General features: G+C 35.0%; 1 protein-coding gene across 1 annotated transcript in view; it reads left to right on the top strand.

Annotated features, from left to right (window-relative positions):
• The window catches only part of Sox21b, a 72,101-nt gene extending 58,152 nt beyond the window's left edge, over nt 1–13,949 (top strand). Inside the window, exons 6-7 of the mRNA XM_065504633.1 lie at nt 2,847–2,938; nt 13,079–13,949. Coding sequence (XP_065360705.1) covers nt 2,847–2,938; nt 13,079–13,711 — 725 coding nt within the window. The 3' untranslated portion in view covers nt 13,712–13,949. The remainder of the gene's footprint in view (nt 1–2,846; nt 2,939–13,078) is intronic.
• The last annotated feature ends 533 nt before the right edge of the window (nt 13,950–14,482 follow it).

Below are 14,482 nucleotides of genomic sequence, written 5' to 3'. Positions count from 1 at the left end.
TATATATATATAATTATATGAATAGATTAAATAAGTATAACTTCATAACACAAACAAATTGGAATTTAAAAATGTATAGTTTAATAAAAATAATACAAAATATTTAAATCTTAGCGAAAACACATGTGTAAAAGACATTAAAATACCTCCATTAATATTTTCTTAAATCTGTTTAACGAATGAGAGAAATGCCTTTCATCGTAGGGAACATGATCGTAGGGAACATGAACAATATTAGTGGCTATGCCAAGCAAATTCTTTCGAGCTTGTGCTGTTAAAAGGGTTTTATCGGATCTCAACGTAAATAAGTCTCCTGGGCCAGATGGCATACCTGCGCAGGTCTTGAAGCTCTGATCTTCGACATTAGGTAGTCCATATTTTCAGCACTTCATGCCGTGCCGACGTATTTCCTGTATGTTGGAAGGTTGCTCTAATGTCACGCCAATTCCTAAAAAGGCAGAGGCCAATAACCCAGAAAATTACCGTCAAATTGCGTACTCTGTTCTGAAATTTCCAAAGTTATGAAGAGTATGGTAAACTACCATCTGGTTAAATATTTGGAGTCCAACAATTTACTTAACGACCGCCAGTATTGCTTAAGTAGAGGACGCTCTACGGGAGACTTGCTAGCCTTCCTATCGGAAAAATGCTGTCGTTCCATTCACCCTTTTGCCGAAAGTAAAATGGTGGTTCTAGATATTTCCAAGGCGTTCGATAGAGTGTGGCATGGTGCACTTTTATAGATGGGATCTCATCAAGCGAGTTCAAGATTAAGATTTTCCATTCATATTCATTCAGTTATAGACCAAGCCTGTCGGAGGTTGGGGCAATGATTCACTTAATCGGGACATGAATGGGGTCGTGGGAATAGGGTCTCTTTAAATGCTTGCCAGACTTAGTGTTACATGTTGTTACAAAAACAAACAACAGAACATGTCGCTTAATCCGTATTTATGGGTGGTGTAAATATTGTGGAATCAGGCGCTCTTGATGTTCTGGACATGAGAATACAATGTGATGACCGCTGTCTAAACACATTTTTCAAGTATCGAAAGAAGCATTCAAGTGTCTGTTTACACTATCTTTATCCGACCGAAAATGAAATACAACTCCCATGTATGGGCCGGTGATGCAAAGTCTATTTTGGAGTTTCTCGAAAGCGTTCAGGAGAGGGCGTAGCTGATTATTGGTGACAGTAGGATATCCAACTCTATTGATTTGCTGGAGCACCGACGCAATGTGAGCAGCGTTTCACTGCTCTATCGGTACTACAATTGAATGTGTTCTGATGAAATTAAGGAACTTGTTCATGATACCCGCAGATTTTTAAATAATACACGTTTTTCATCAAGAACTTATCGATTGACTGAAGCTTTCATTTATAACAAACCTGCTTTCAGCAACAAAAGCGATTTACCAAGACTATCGAAAAGTAAAGGAAAAAATTAAATCCTTACTATCCAAATTCGTGCATATTTGTGATCCTAAAATTGAAAGAAATCCTTATTTGGCTATTGGATATTGCGGTATACCGCTACTGTGGAAGGGATCCTATTGTTGTTTTGATCCAGACTCTCTTCTCAAAGGGAAATTGTAAAGGAAATCTTCGGAATTCATTGATCCTTGTCACGAAAGCACTGTCTTTTTAACTAGATTGAGAAATTGAAATTTCCTGGGTTTGATCTAGGCTCTCTCAAAGGGAAAATATAAAAGAAATACTGGACGTTCGTTGAGCCTGGTTACGAAAGCACCAGGAAAAATCTCGAGAGTAATACTGAAATTCCCTTGTTTTAATTAAGACTATATCAAGAGTAAAATTTAAAGGAAATATTGGACATTAGTTGAGCCTTACCTCTCTTGACTCAGCCAACATCTTGAGCAAATCGAGAGTAACATTGAAATTGCAGTTTACATTAAACTGTCATGCCATAGCTTACAGATCGTTTCTCTTAAGGCTCTCTAAGACCGAGGACTTCAAATATCAAAAACAATATCTCTTGGTAAGTTTCAATTCAACAACAAGAAAGATACATTTAATTCTTAGTAGGCGAAGTTCGCTTGTTTTAATTGGGGCTCTCTTAAGCGGAAAATTTAAAGGAAATATTGTGAAAATCTTCTATTGACTCAGGCAAATTCCTGTTGAGATCAGGAGTAACATTGAAATTGTAGTTTATGCAGAACTGTCTTACCATCGCTTACAGATTATTTCTCTTGAGGCTCTTTAAAACCGACGACTTAAAAAATCAAAAACATCATCTCTTGAAAAAGATCCAAGTTTCAAATCAACAACAAGAAACATATATTAAAGTTCTAGTTGGTGAAAACTAAAAAACAGGAATTTATTATGAACTTATAGACCTAAACTTCCAGGGTTTTTATATGAAATCTTAGAAACATCTCCGAAATCGTTATGATCCTTTATGATCCGTTTCGTCGGATAGTAACTGTCAAAAAGGAGCTGTTTATTATATGGGAAAAATGAGCCATCTATCAAGACTCTTTAAAGAAATATATATAGAAATTCTAACTTATGGCCTCAATTTAAACACCATAGAAATATTAAAAACCCAAGTCAACCTTTAACATGATTACTATTAAAGGAAGCAGAATAAAAACAAGCTGACTCACTTTTTGCAATTACATGAGGTCAGCGTAAATATATATAGCAGCAGACAACCCATTATTAAGACAATTGTTAAATTAACAATCAATTTTCTCAAAACAAAAACCTTTAAAAAAATTCAATTTGTAAACCACTTGACAATAATCTTTTAAACATTTATCCATCTTAGATTCCCTTATTTAATTTTAAAACTCTTTTTTTTTTTCTATGGCTTTTGTTGCAGGCATAACGCCCAGTTATTTTGCGCCGGGACCAGCAGCAGCCGCTTATCATTTAGGCAGCCATCTAACGCAAACGAATCCACCAAATTCACAGGTGAGTAACAATTTATTTTAACAGAGTATTTAAAATGAAAGGGTTACTGAAATATGCCGACCCACAATTAACTCAAGTATCCCCGGTATTCTTTTACTTTTTCTCTTTATCATTATTATTATTATGTTTGTTTGTTATAAAGAGAGGAGTCTCCAAGAGGAAATGTGGTAATTGTTTCGTTTTTGATTATTCCTTTCAAGGTCTATTGTATTGTAGTTATGAACGGTAGCCAGCAATTTGTTTAATGCTGCTGATTCACAGCCATCGATTTTAATCATCAGTTTGGTTGGTTACTTTTTAATTCAATGGATGGTTGGTTGGTTGGTTGTATGTAGATTGAGTGATCGATCGTTTGTTTGTTTGATCTAAACTAAACTTACCTGTGTTAAAGGTTGTGGTCTTCAGTCACACCTGCAAATTATTACGTTGATTGTTTAATGACATAATTTCCAACTCCTCTAAAAGAACGCCCACTTAAAGAGTAGTAGTGGCCAACAACTGAAAATATACAAACAATTTCAAAATACCAGGTTAAATAATGAAACCAAAACACTGAAAGAAATCAAACAAAACAAAACAAGTGAAAATATAAAATATTGAAATTTAAATTTTAAAAATACAACATATTTGGCAAATAACAAGTGGAGATCTTTGTATTATAGGAGAAAAGTAAACCTTAAATTAAACTTAATTTTTCCCAGTGTATTCCAACTTTTCCTGTTCCTACTTTATCCTCTGGCTGTATTTATTTTTGTTTGTTTATCCTTAAACCTGGTATTGGTTTTACCTTTATAGCCAACGTTACGCTTTACTCTAGTTCTTTTTTTCTACATAAATTTTTTTGGCAAGTCATGTTCTCTTTTCACAATTACTTACTAACGAGAGTGTTTAGGCATTCATTGAAGCCGTATAACACCTTGTAATTTTTCAATTATGAACATTTAAAGAACTGGAAAGAAGCACCCTTTTATGCTTGTGCCAACCACCAAGTACCTACGACTACATGACAAACTAAATTAAATGATGATGATGACGATGTGACAAGTACATTAAACTACTGTGTATATGGTTTTTTTTACAAGGAATATTAAGAGCTGCTTACGGTTTGGTGACACTTGTAAGGACAGCCAGTCATACAAGTTAAAGCAGCTGTTTGTACAAAGCATTTTGTTGGCGTGAAAAATCAACTGGAGTTGTGTTATTTTCATATTTTTCTTTGACTGGTTTTTTTTTGTCAAAGGTACAATAAATAAATGTGTTCTTTTTTTAAACTTTACTGGAACATATGCACAAATTATGGGGTGGCCACTTTTAAAGAGACATATGTTTTTACTCCAAATCAATCAGATGTTAGTCTCTTGATCCAAGTCTCATGAAATCCAAGATTATCTCATTTTATGCTCTTGGATAGTTTTTTTTATAAAAGGGAATGTTAAAAAGATTTTATATTAGAGCTGGTTCACACACGTCAAGTTTACTTGAGCAAGTCTTGAGTTTATAGAAGAAAGAGAGAAAGAAAAATAGGAAAATCTTTCAAATCTCCTCTACTGTCTCATCCACGAACTCAAGAAATGCTCAAGTAAACTTCCATTTAAAGAAATGGTCTTCCAATAGGGACTTCCTTGCTTTAATAAATGAATTGGATGGTATGGACATCAACGACATGGGGTTTCAACAGGACAGCACTTTTCTTTCATTGAGACTCTCGGATAGTGAAGAAAATGAGAGGGAAAATTATTTCCAAGGGATTTCTGTTTTATTCATCATCACACAATTACTTTCGGTGGTGACAGAGACGTTCAAGGATCTTATTTTTATCTAACTTTCTTTCTGCCAGAACTCCCGCATAGCAAGTTCAAAAATCCCATAAGCAACTCGTTAGCCAAGATCGGAACCAAATTTGAACTTAAACTGGGGGAAACTGAAGAAGGAATTCTTCTACTCTCCTTCCGGAGTAGTCGATTTTGTCAATTCTTAGAATTAATCAGTCCAATAATCAAAGATTAATCTGTCTTTCCATCAAGACTGTTCGAAAGTGGGGGAAAATAAAGAAGAAATTCTTCGAGTTTCCTTTTGGAGTAGCTGGTTTGGACGATTACCAGATTTAATCAAACCAAAAAAACAGTTTTGGTTTGCTCAAGACTCTCCCAAATAGATATTCTCGCCCCTAAAGCATCAGCAGAAATGCGATAAGCCAGTAATCCCACCAAATGTGAGCTTTCTCAAATCCATAGTAGCTTTAAAAGCCTCTTTTACAGTCTTTCTATTAAAACACTCGAATACTGAAGGAAAATAAAGAAGAAATTCATCAACTCTCCTTCCGGAGTAGATGATTTCTTGTTATAAAATCATTTTTTGACGTAACAAAGGTGACTTTCCGAATTTGTCTTCATCATTAATGCGACATTAGAAAGGAAATATTTGAAGTTTTTTTTAACCTTCATACCAATGCAACAAGAACAATCTCTCTCGGCTCTGGCGAGTTTGCAACCAAAGCAAGAATAAGTTTTGAAATTGCAATTTATATCAAACAGTCTCCTCCCTAAATATGTGAAATTGAACAGAAAAACACAGACATAATTTCGATAAAAAGCTCCAAATATCAGAGCCAAATTCGTAATCCTCAAATTGATTGTAAGATTGAAACCTTCAACTTGTTATTATTAAGACTAACGGATATTGAGGAAGTATTTAGTTTGATCGATACCCCGAGTTTCACAAACTAAAGATAAGGCGAATTTCCAGTAACAAAAGGCTCAAAAACTGAAGTTAAAAAAGAAAAATCTATAGATTTTCCTAACCAAAAGCTTGATTCCGACGAAAACTTTTGGATAGCAAGGGGAAAAAAAGGAGGAAGTCTGCGACCATCTACCCGCAATAGTGGGAATCGATTAATCCAACTACTGCGGATAGATGGTCGAAGACTTCCTCCATTTGTTCCCCTTACTATCCAAAAGTATTCATCGCAATCAAGCTTTTGGTTAGAAAAATCTATAGCCTTTTCTTTTTTAACTTTAGTTTTCAAGTCTTAGCCATTCTCCTTTTGTTACTGGAAAGTCGGCTCATCAAATAAATAATGACGATAATGTAAAAACGTAACTTGTTTGATACTCTTTCAAAGTAAATTGTTAAAAGAAATGTTAGAGCATCATTGAGTCTCGTCATCTCTAGTGATTATTTCCATCGGTGAAAGTGAGGGTTTCAAATATCACAATCATCATCTCTTGGTGAAGATCCAAGTTGGTAAAAAGAAAGGAACAGAAATCAATTGTGAACTTTAGAGAGATTATTCTATAGGAATTTGAGCTTAAAACTATTCTATGAACCTAAATTCCAGCAATCGCAAGGTATCCAGGGAATCATGAAGAAGAGAAGAGTGTTAACAAATTATTACTTCATAAACTCTTATTAATATTGAACGGAAGAGGAACTATTAATAGAAGAGGAAGATTATTCCTTAATTTTTGGATCCTTTCCCAATGATTTTGTTAAACAATTGAACTCGGAAGCAAAATTTGTTCAAAAACATTGAAGTCTTATATCTGACAAGGAGCATATGACTGAGATTTAACAGATGGAATATAAAAGTTCTTATAATTTATTACTTTTATTTGATCTATCTTCTTCTCCATTAGAAGAGAGATGCTTTTAAAGCTTCTGCTGGTGTGATCTAAAATCTTTGGGTTCTAACGATCAATGATCTGTTTGTTCTTCGTCAAGAATTGAAAGAGGTCTTGGCGATAAAGGACGAACTCTTTCTTTTTTGCACAGCAAACAAGGAGTAATTCATGTAAATATTAGGAAGAAAAAGGTTTGTGTTCTAAGTAGAACATTTTTCTAACATTGAACAAATGTAATTCCAAAAGGTTCTATTCTGAAGCTCAAAAGGTATGAAATTCTTAATGACTTTGAAGAAAATGATACTTTTCGCTAGCAAACGAAGGAGACTTAATTGATATTTAAACAGTAAAATTCAAAACTAAATGTTGGCATAAAGATTAGAAGCTCAGCGAATCTGTAACTTTGAAATCTTATTGTTTTAGAGAAGATCCTTAGGATGCTTAAGTTGTTAAGCAGTTGATGGAATATTCTTTCTTTGGAGAGAATTGGAAGTTAATAAGATTAGTTAGATTTAAGTGGATGTTTATTAAAGGGCCCAATACTCCTACTCCATAAAAAAATGAAGTCTTATATTGGATTTTTCAAAAAAAAAAAAGATAATTTCACTTAGATTTTACAAATTCAATCTAAAGCAAATTAAAATTTTAGGTTTTTATTCGATCTATCTTCCTCTACATCAAAACACAGATGCTCTGTAAGTTTCGACAGTTGTGATCTAAAGATGTTGGGTTATAATTATCAATGAACGCCAAGAATTATAGGAAAAAGGAAAAACGGATCTAAGACTTTCTTTCCCGGGAAACAAGGAGTCATTCGTATAAATGCTAAGAATCTCAACGAATCTATAGCATTGAAATTGTATTGTTCTAGAGAAGATCTTAAGGATAATTAAAGAGGAAACCTTTTCGTGCACGAAATACGTCTCTATATCCATTTAGATTTAGAAACTTCATCTATTTCTTGTCATCATTGCCCCAATATTCCAACTCTAACAAATTTCTGTTCCTGGGAATTTCTTAAAGATAACAAAAAAATAACACGATATTTCTTTGCTTTCAAAGTTGCCACAAATCTGGCCAGCCCCTTTTCGAACAATAACTTACTCTAAGAATAAAACTCCTCTCATAAACACACATACATTTTCATTAGAAAACCACACACACTCTGCATCCTCACTCCCTTACACAACCATCGCCTAAAAGAGTAATTAAAGCACCTATGAGCCGAGGTGCAACTTCACTTCCATTTTCCTACTCCCACCACCAACCACCATCACAAACATTCAAACAAGGTGTGATGCTAAAAACCTTAAGTTTCTTTTAGATCTATTGTCTCGGTAACTCCCAAACTCAATGACTGAACTTTAACCGCAAAACACACGCCACGCCACACATAAAAACCAAAGCAAAGAAATGAAAATTCCCTTGACATATTGTTTGGCAACAACATAATTATAATAATCACTAGGTTGGTAACAGTTGCGTTGCCAACCGTATGCTACACCCCCTTTTAATTCTTGCAACAATCAATTCATATCAAAAGACATCAACAATCACATAAATACGAATACGACTGACTGACTGACTGCACGAATGTGAGATAGAGGAGGAAAAGTATGATGTACGAGTATGTTGCTGCATGTGATGTGGGGCTTTTGAATACATATGTAGCTGTGTGACAGCCTTGTTAGCGAGTTGCAATGTATTCATTAGCAAGTTATTAAAATCCATGACTGTTGTAAGGCTTTGTTTGTGGCAAAACTGAAACGCAGAAGAAGTAAAGGAAGAATGAATCAAGCAAAAAGTGTTCTGCGGCAACAATAAGTCAACTACAAGTTAAAAGTTTGATGGACGTCGTCGTCATTGTCGACCATATAGTACAACAATCCAACAAAATATGTATTGATGTATTGTGTTAAGTGAGTGTTGAAAGCTTTAAATTTTCATATGGATTTTGGGGCGTTATCATTTTGTTTGTCTTGGTTGCTAAACAACTCTAAATTATAGAGTTTATCATCGTCACTTGAGTTGAAGATTTTCACATTTTAATAAAGACACTCTTTTGTTGTTTGTTGTTGACTTATAACGGAGTTTGTATTGTTTGTTGGAGTTTAAAATTGGCAGTCAATGAGAGGTAAGGATTTGTGGGAAGACAAAGCATTACAAGCTGTCTATAGTTGGGTTGTGGGTCAAGAGTGTGTATTTGTTTGCTTGGCAAATTCATGTTGGCTGGTTTCAAATCTTCTTTAGAATGAAATAAATGTTTTTACATTTTGGATTTCGGGTTTTAAAGAGGAACAAAATTGGCCTCCAAGGCGTAAATCCTAATGGAGTCTTTTATTGAACTTCGATTAGAGATCTGGGTTTGGTTCCTGTTATGGACAGGCTTTTAAACTAATATTTTTACCTTAATGTTTCCAAAGTCTCCTCTAAAACTTCTCCTTATTATTAAGAAAGGATAATTGATCTAGTTTCACTTCAAACACATACACCTGCACCTCTTAAATCCCAAAGAAGAATAGTCTAAGTTTGTGTATTGTTAAATATTGAAGACTTTTTTAGGAGATAACTTATTTCCAAAGGAGTTGCATTCAATGGATATTCAAACCAACCAAGTAGAAGAAACCAACAAAAACTAGAAGTCATGGCCTTTCTCAAATGATTGAGTTGGATATGTCTCTGGATTTAAGTTTTGCATTATCTAGAAATTCAACATATAGAATCTTAAAATGTCATTCATCCTTAAAATGTTTAATGAACTTCAACAACTGTTACCAGAACCAGAACCTAGTTCCTCTTCTTTAGCAGTTAGTACTGTGGATGTCTGCTAATGCCGTTTAATACTCCGGGAAGTGTAGCTAAACCATGAGTATTCAAGGTTGTACGAAATTTCCATTCGGTCTCAACCATATTTTTCGATTTTAATTATTCAAGCTTCTTCCACAGTTGTTGCTGAGATTGTTGGTTGTTGTTGTAACAGGTCTGCTTTCATCAAAAATTCATAAATTACAGCTAAATGTTGAGTGAGAGAATATTTTTGAGGAATGTGACTCGGGTCCTTCAGGAATGAAGATCCAATGGAAGAGCCATATAAATTTTTTTTTTTAATTTTCCCAACTATCCCTTCGGCTTATCCTTATCCAAATAGTTGCCATGGTTCAGTAGTATAATCGTGGAGATGTTGGAATATCTTTATTCGCTAAATCGAGTTCCAATGCTTCCGGGAAGTTCTGATACACTATGTGTATTCGACGTATTCGAGAAACGATTACTAATTCTGCGCATGTCCTCTGGAGCCACTGACTTCTTCTTCTCCGATTGGTACTGAGATTGTTCCTCCTTTAGTTGGATAGCACGGCCACGTTATAAGTATTCAAACTTTCATGAAATTCCTTTTTGGCTCATGCATATTAGAGATATTTCTATAATCCGAAATCTGTAAATTCTCTGGATACAGATTTTTTAAAATTTTCCCAACTATCCCTTCCGCTTATCCTTGTCGAAATTTTTTCCACGGTTCAGCAGTATAATCGTGAAAATGCTGCGCATGTCTGCTACTGTCACTGACTACTTCTGAGTACTGAGGCTGTTGATGTTGATGCTGTAACATTTTTGTTCACTAAATCGAGTTCCGATGCTTCCGGAAAGTTCTTCCACACTATGTGTATTCGACCTATTCGAGGAACGATGATTAATGCTGCGCATGTCTGCTGCTGTCACTGACTACTTCTTTTTCGGTTGGTACTGAGACTGTTCTTCCTTAAGTTGGAAAGCGCTACCAGGCAATGAGTATTCAAACTTTCATGAAATTCCTTTTTGGCTCATGTATATTAGAGATATTTCTTTAATCCGAAATCTGTAAATTCTCTGGAGACAATTTTTTTTTTAAATTTTCCCAACTATCCCTTCCTTGTCCAAATAGTTGCCACGGTTCAGCAGTATGATCGTGGAAATGCTGTAGTATCTAAATCGAGTTCCGATGCTTCCGGGATGTTCTGCTACTCTATGGGTATTCGACGTATTCGAGGAACGATTACTAATTCTGCGCATGTCCGCTAGTGCTACTGACTTCTTCTCCGATTGGTACTGAGACTGTTCTTCCTTAAGGAGAGCGCGACCACGCTATGAGTATTCAAACTTTCTTGAAATTCCTTTTCGGCTCATGCATATTAGAGATATTTCTTTAAACCGAAATCTGTAAATTCTCTGGATACAGATTTTTTGAATTTTCCCAACTATCCGTAACGATTATCCTTGTCCTAATAGTTGTCACGGTTGAGCAATATGATCATGGAGATGCTGTTATATCTTTGTTCACTAAATCGAGTTCCGATGCTTCCGGAAAGTTCTTCCACACTATGTGTATTCGTCCTATTCGAGAAATGATGATTAATGCTCCGCATGTCTGCTAATGCCACTGTTGTCCCTTAAGTTGGAAATCACGGCGACGAACTTTTTAATGAAATTCCATTTCGGCTCATCCATATTAGAGGTATTTGTTTAATCCTAAATCTGTAAATTCTTTGAAGATAGATTTTTCAATTGCCCCAACTATTCCTTCCACTTATTCCTGTCCAAATAGTTTTCCAGTTGGTACTGAGGCTATTGTCCTTTAAGTTGGAAAGCGCTACCATGCTATGAGTATTCGAACTTCCGTTTATCCTTGTCCAAATAATTTACACAATTCAGCAGTATGATCGTGGAGATGCCGGAATATCGGAGTTACGATGCTTCCGGGACGTTCTGCTACTTTATGTGTATTCGACCTATTCGAGCCACTGACTACTTCTTCTCCGGTTGGTATTGAGGTTGTTGTCCAACCGTCCAATTGTCCCTTCCGCTTATCCTTATCCAAATAGTTGCCACGGTTGAGCAATATGATCATGAAGATGCTGGAATATCTTTATTCATTAAATCAAGTTCCGATGCTTCCGGGAAGTTCTGCAATACGAAGGGTCAGCTGGAGAGCGTAAGGTCTTTGAGGGAGAGGGAGTTAGGTAGAATAAAAATTGTCGTAGTTGGTATCGGATCGTCATAACTGTAGAAGCTTGGAGAGCATACGTCCTTTTAGAGAGAGGGAGTTAGATTGAATAAAATTATTCATGGTTGGTTTCGGATCGTTACGCAGCGAATGTTCATCTGTGGTCGGAATAACATTTTTTTCAAGCCTGGCGCTTGAATTTCATTTGCTCCATTGTTTGAAGTAAGTAGACCAATAACTCTTCCCCAATCTGAGTTGGTTGATTGGTTTCCCTTGTCCAGGAGTAACATTTCAATTTTAAACTCTGTTGAGGACTACGAGTGACCCATCTTTAACAAAACTGCTTTAATAATAAGCTAAATATGTTTTCACATTAAATCCCTTAAAAAAACCCTAAACATTAAAATTTTTTCTAGCCCAAGTTAAGCTAAACAAGTTGAAACCATTTAAGTGCGTCCTTTGTATTCCTTGTTTATAAAGCAAAAGCTATCATTTAAATTTCATTTCAATTTTTTTTTTTTTTTAAAACGTCTAAATGTGTGTTAAACACAAACACAATTAATTGATTACTACAATCATAATATTTGTGTTTGTAACAAAATTCCCAATTGGTTTCAAATTGTGATTGTGTGGCAAAAAATAAACAACTTTCATGAGGAATTAAATCGGTGAAGCTACAATTATAATGCAACGTTATAAACGATGATGATTATGGGAAAAGTGATGGGGCGGATGTTGTATATAGAAGGACTTCAAGGCTAACAGTGTAAACATACTCATTTTAAAGAGAGTAATTGAAATCAGAGAAGATGATGATGTGTTAACAATGTAATTATAGACTCTCGACACCCTATAAAGTAAAAAGCAAATGAGGGTTACAACTGCCAGCTACATCCGTTCGTTGTTGCTTGTTTTTTCCCTCTAAAAACCAACAATGTGAGAACATTTAGAAAAAAACCCTCCCCCTTAGACATGTTAATGTAAAAATTTGTTTTTATTGGGAAATTTATTTAAAAAAAAAAAAAGAATTAAGAAGATGAATAAACATTATTTGAAATAAATGCGATTACATTGCAATAAATATTCAGTCAGTCATTCATTCATTCATTCAGCGCTGTTGTTTGTTTGTTTGTTTTAGAAAACCTGCTACATTTAGTAATGTTTGCTTTTCCACTTGAGTTGTTAATTGCGGCTACATACAAAAAAAAAACAGAAAGGATTCAATTCATTCAATTGCCAAACAATAAAATTCTATTCTATTCATTTGTATTTGCAATCCCATTAATGTTTGATGGCTTGTCTTTCAAACAAAGCTTTTTGCAACCCAAAAAGGGATGAATTATTGTAAGAGATTCCCATTGAAATTGTTAACAAATCGTATTAACGAAAGTGTCATCAGGCGCAATTAGATATTTTGGTGACCAAACAACTGTCTCTTAAGCCTTTGCTAAGTGTTTAAACAATAAAGCTGAAAGAATGATACATGATTTCTATTGTTTTCCATGGCTAACAAAAATTGTTTTCTTTTATTCTTTTTAGACTTCAATATCCGGACAAATGGAGGTGCCCAAATTTGCTTTAGATCGCAATTCGTATCTGAGCACAGCTGCCACAGCCGGCTCTTTGTATGAATCTTCAAAGGCAGCCCAGGCTAGTGCTGCCTATAGCGCCTATTTGGATCCCAGCGTATTGACAAAGGCCTATTTCGATTCGAAAATGTATCAGGATCGAGCCGCCAACTATGCCTTCGACATAACAAAAATCTATGGAGCCCAACAGCATAACTCCACGGCTGCCGCTGCAGCCGCCGCCCATCAGCATCACCAGCAACAGCATCTGCTCAATGGCCTGGGCATAGCCAGTCCCCACAACAACAACAGCAACAATGCCTCTTCGAACAGCAACAATAATGTCGACGATCGCGACAATTCACCACATTTGGATACGGGCGGCAATAGCAGTAGCGGTCCCATCGGTGTTATACCCGACTCGAAAAGTCATTTACATTCACCCAACGACAGCCAATTAGAATACTCTCAGTATGCTCAATATAACCAAAGTGCAGCAGGTTTTAATAATGGTTCCATAACGGCAGCCGCATCAGCGAATACCGCTTCAGTGAGCTCGGCCACCAGTGGAGATTTTCGCCGGCCTCTAACCGTTATATTTTGACCGCCATCCGATGAATGCGAAGAGCTCAATCTGTCCATAACAAACTAGGAAATATTACAAAAAAAAACACAAAGAGCCCTCAAATTTAAAGACCCCAAATCCATTTTGAAATAAAGGATTTCTTGGAAATTCTATTCTATTATGGCAGAAATCCTTTTCATTTAAGTGTTTAATTTTCAAATTCTACAACGATCGGTGCAATTTTATTATATATATACATGGAAAATCAAAATACTTATAAATACAACAGCAACATTATAAATAAATACATACATATATAAATGTATATAATTATATATACATTGACAAAAAGAATTAAATAAAATAAAATAAAAATGAGATTACTTATTTAAATAATATAATTTTTCATTTCATTTAAAGTTTCCTTTTAATTTGTTAAAAATAATAAAAAAATATTTTGTAAATTTAAAGCATTTTTAGGAAATAATTTAAAATTGAAAGATTTAAAATAAAAGCATTTCAAAGCAATACATCAGAGGTCGGCAAACATAGCTACCAGCATGCACAGGCAATCGTTTAATTACTTGTACGACTACACGAATATCAACGAAGCTCATACGTGCCTGGTGGTTATGATTGCCGACTGGCAAATCGCTGGTTAAACCCAGAGTAAATATTTCTAGCTCGTGAAGAACCCATTATTAACTAACTAACCAAACTTTTTAATAACAACCACATACCCTGTGAATTACTTGGAAGTAGTTTAGTAATGGTTGGTTTAAATTTTTAGCGTTTATTTTAAAACAATAT

This window comes from Calliphora vicina, chromosome 3, assembly GCF_958450345.1.
Source record: "Calliphora vicina chromosome 3, idCalVici1.1, whole genome shotgun sequence".
Lineage (NCBI taxonomy): Eukaryota > Metazoa > Arthropoda > Insecta > Diptera > Calliphoridae > Calliphora > Calliphora vicina.
This window is presented reverse-complemented; position numbering and strand designations above follow the sequence as displayed.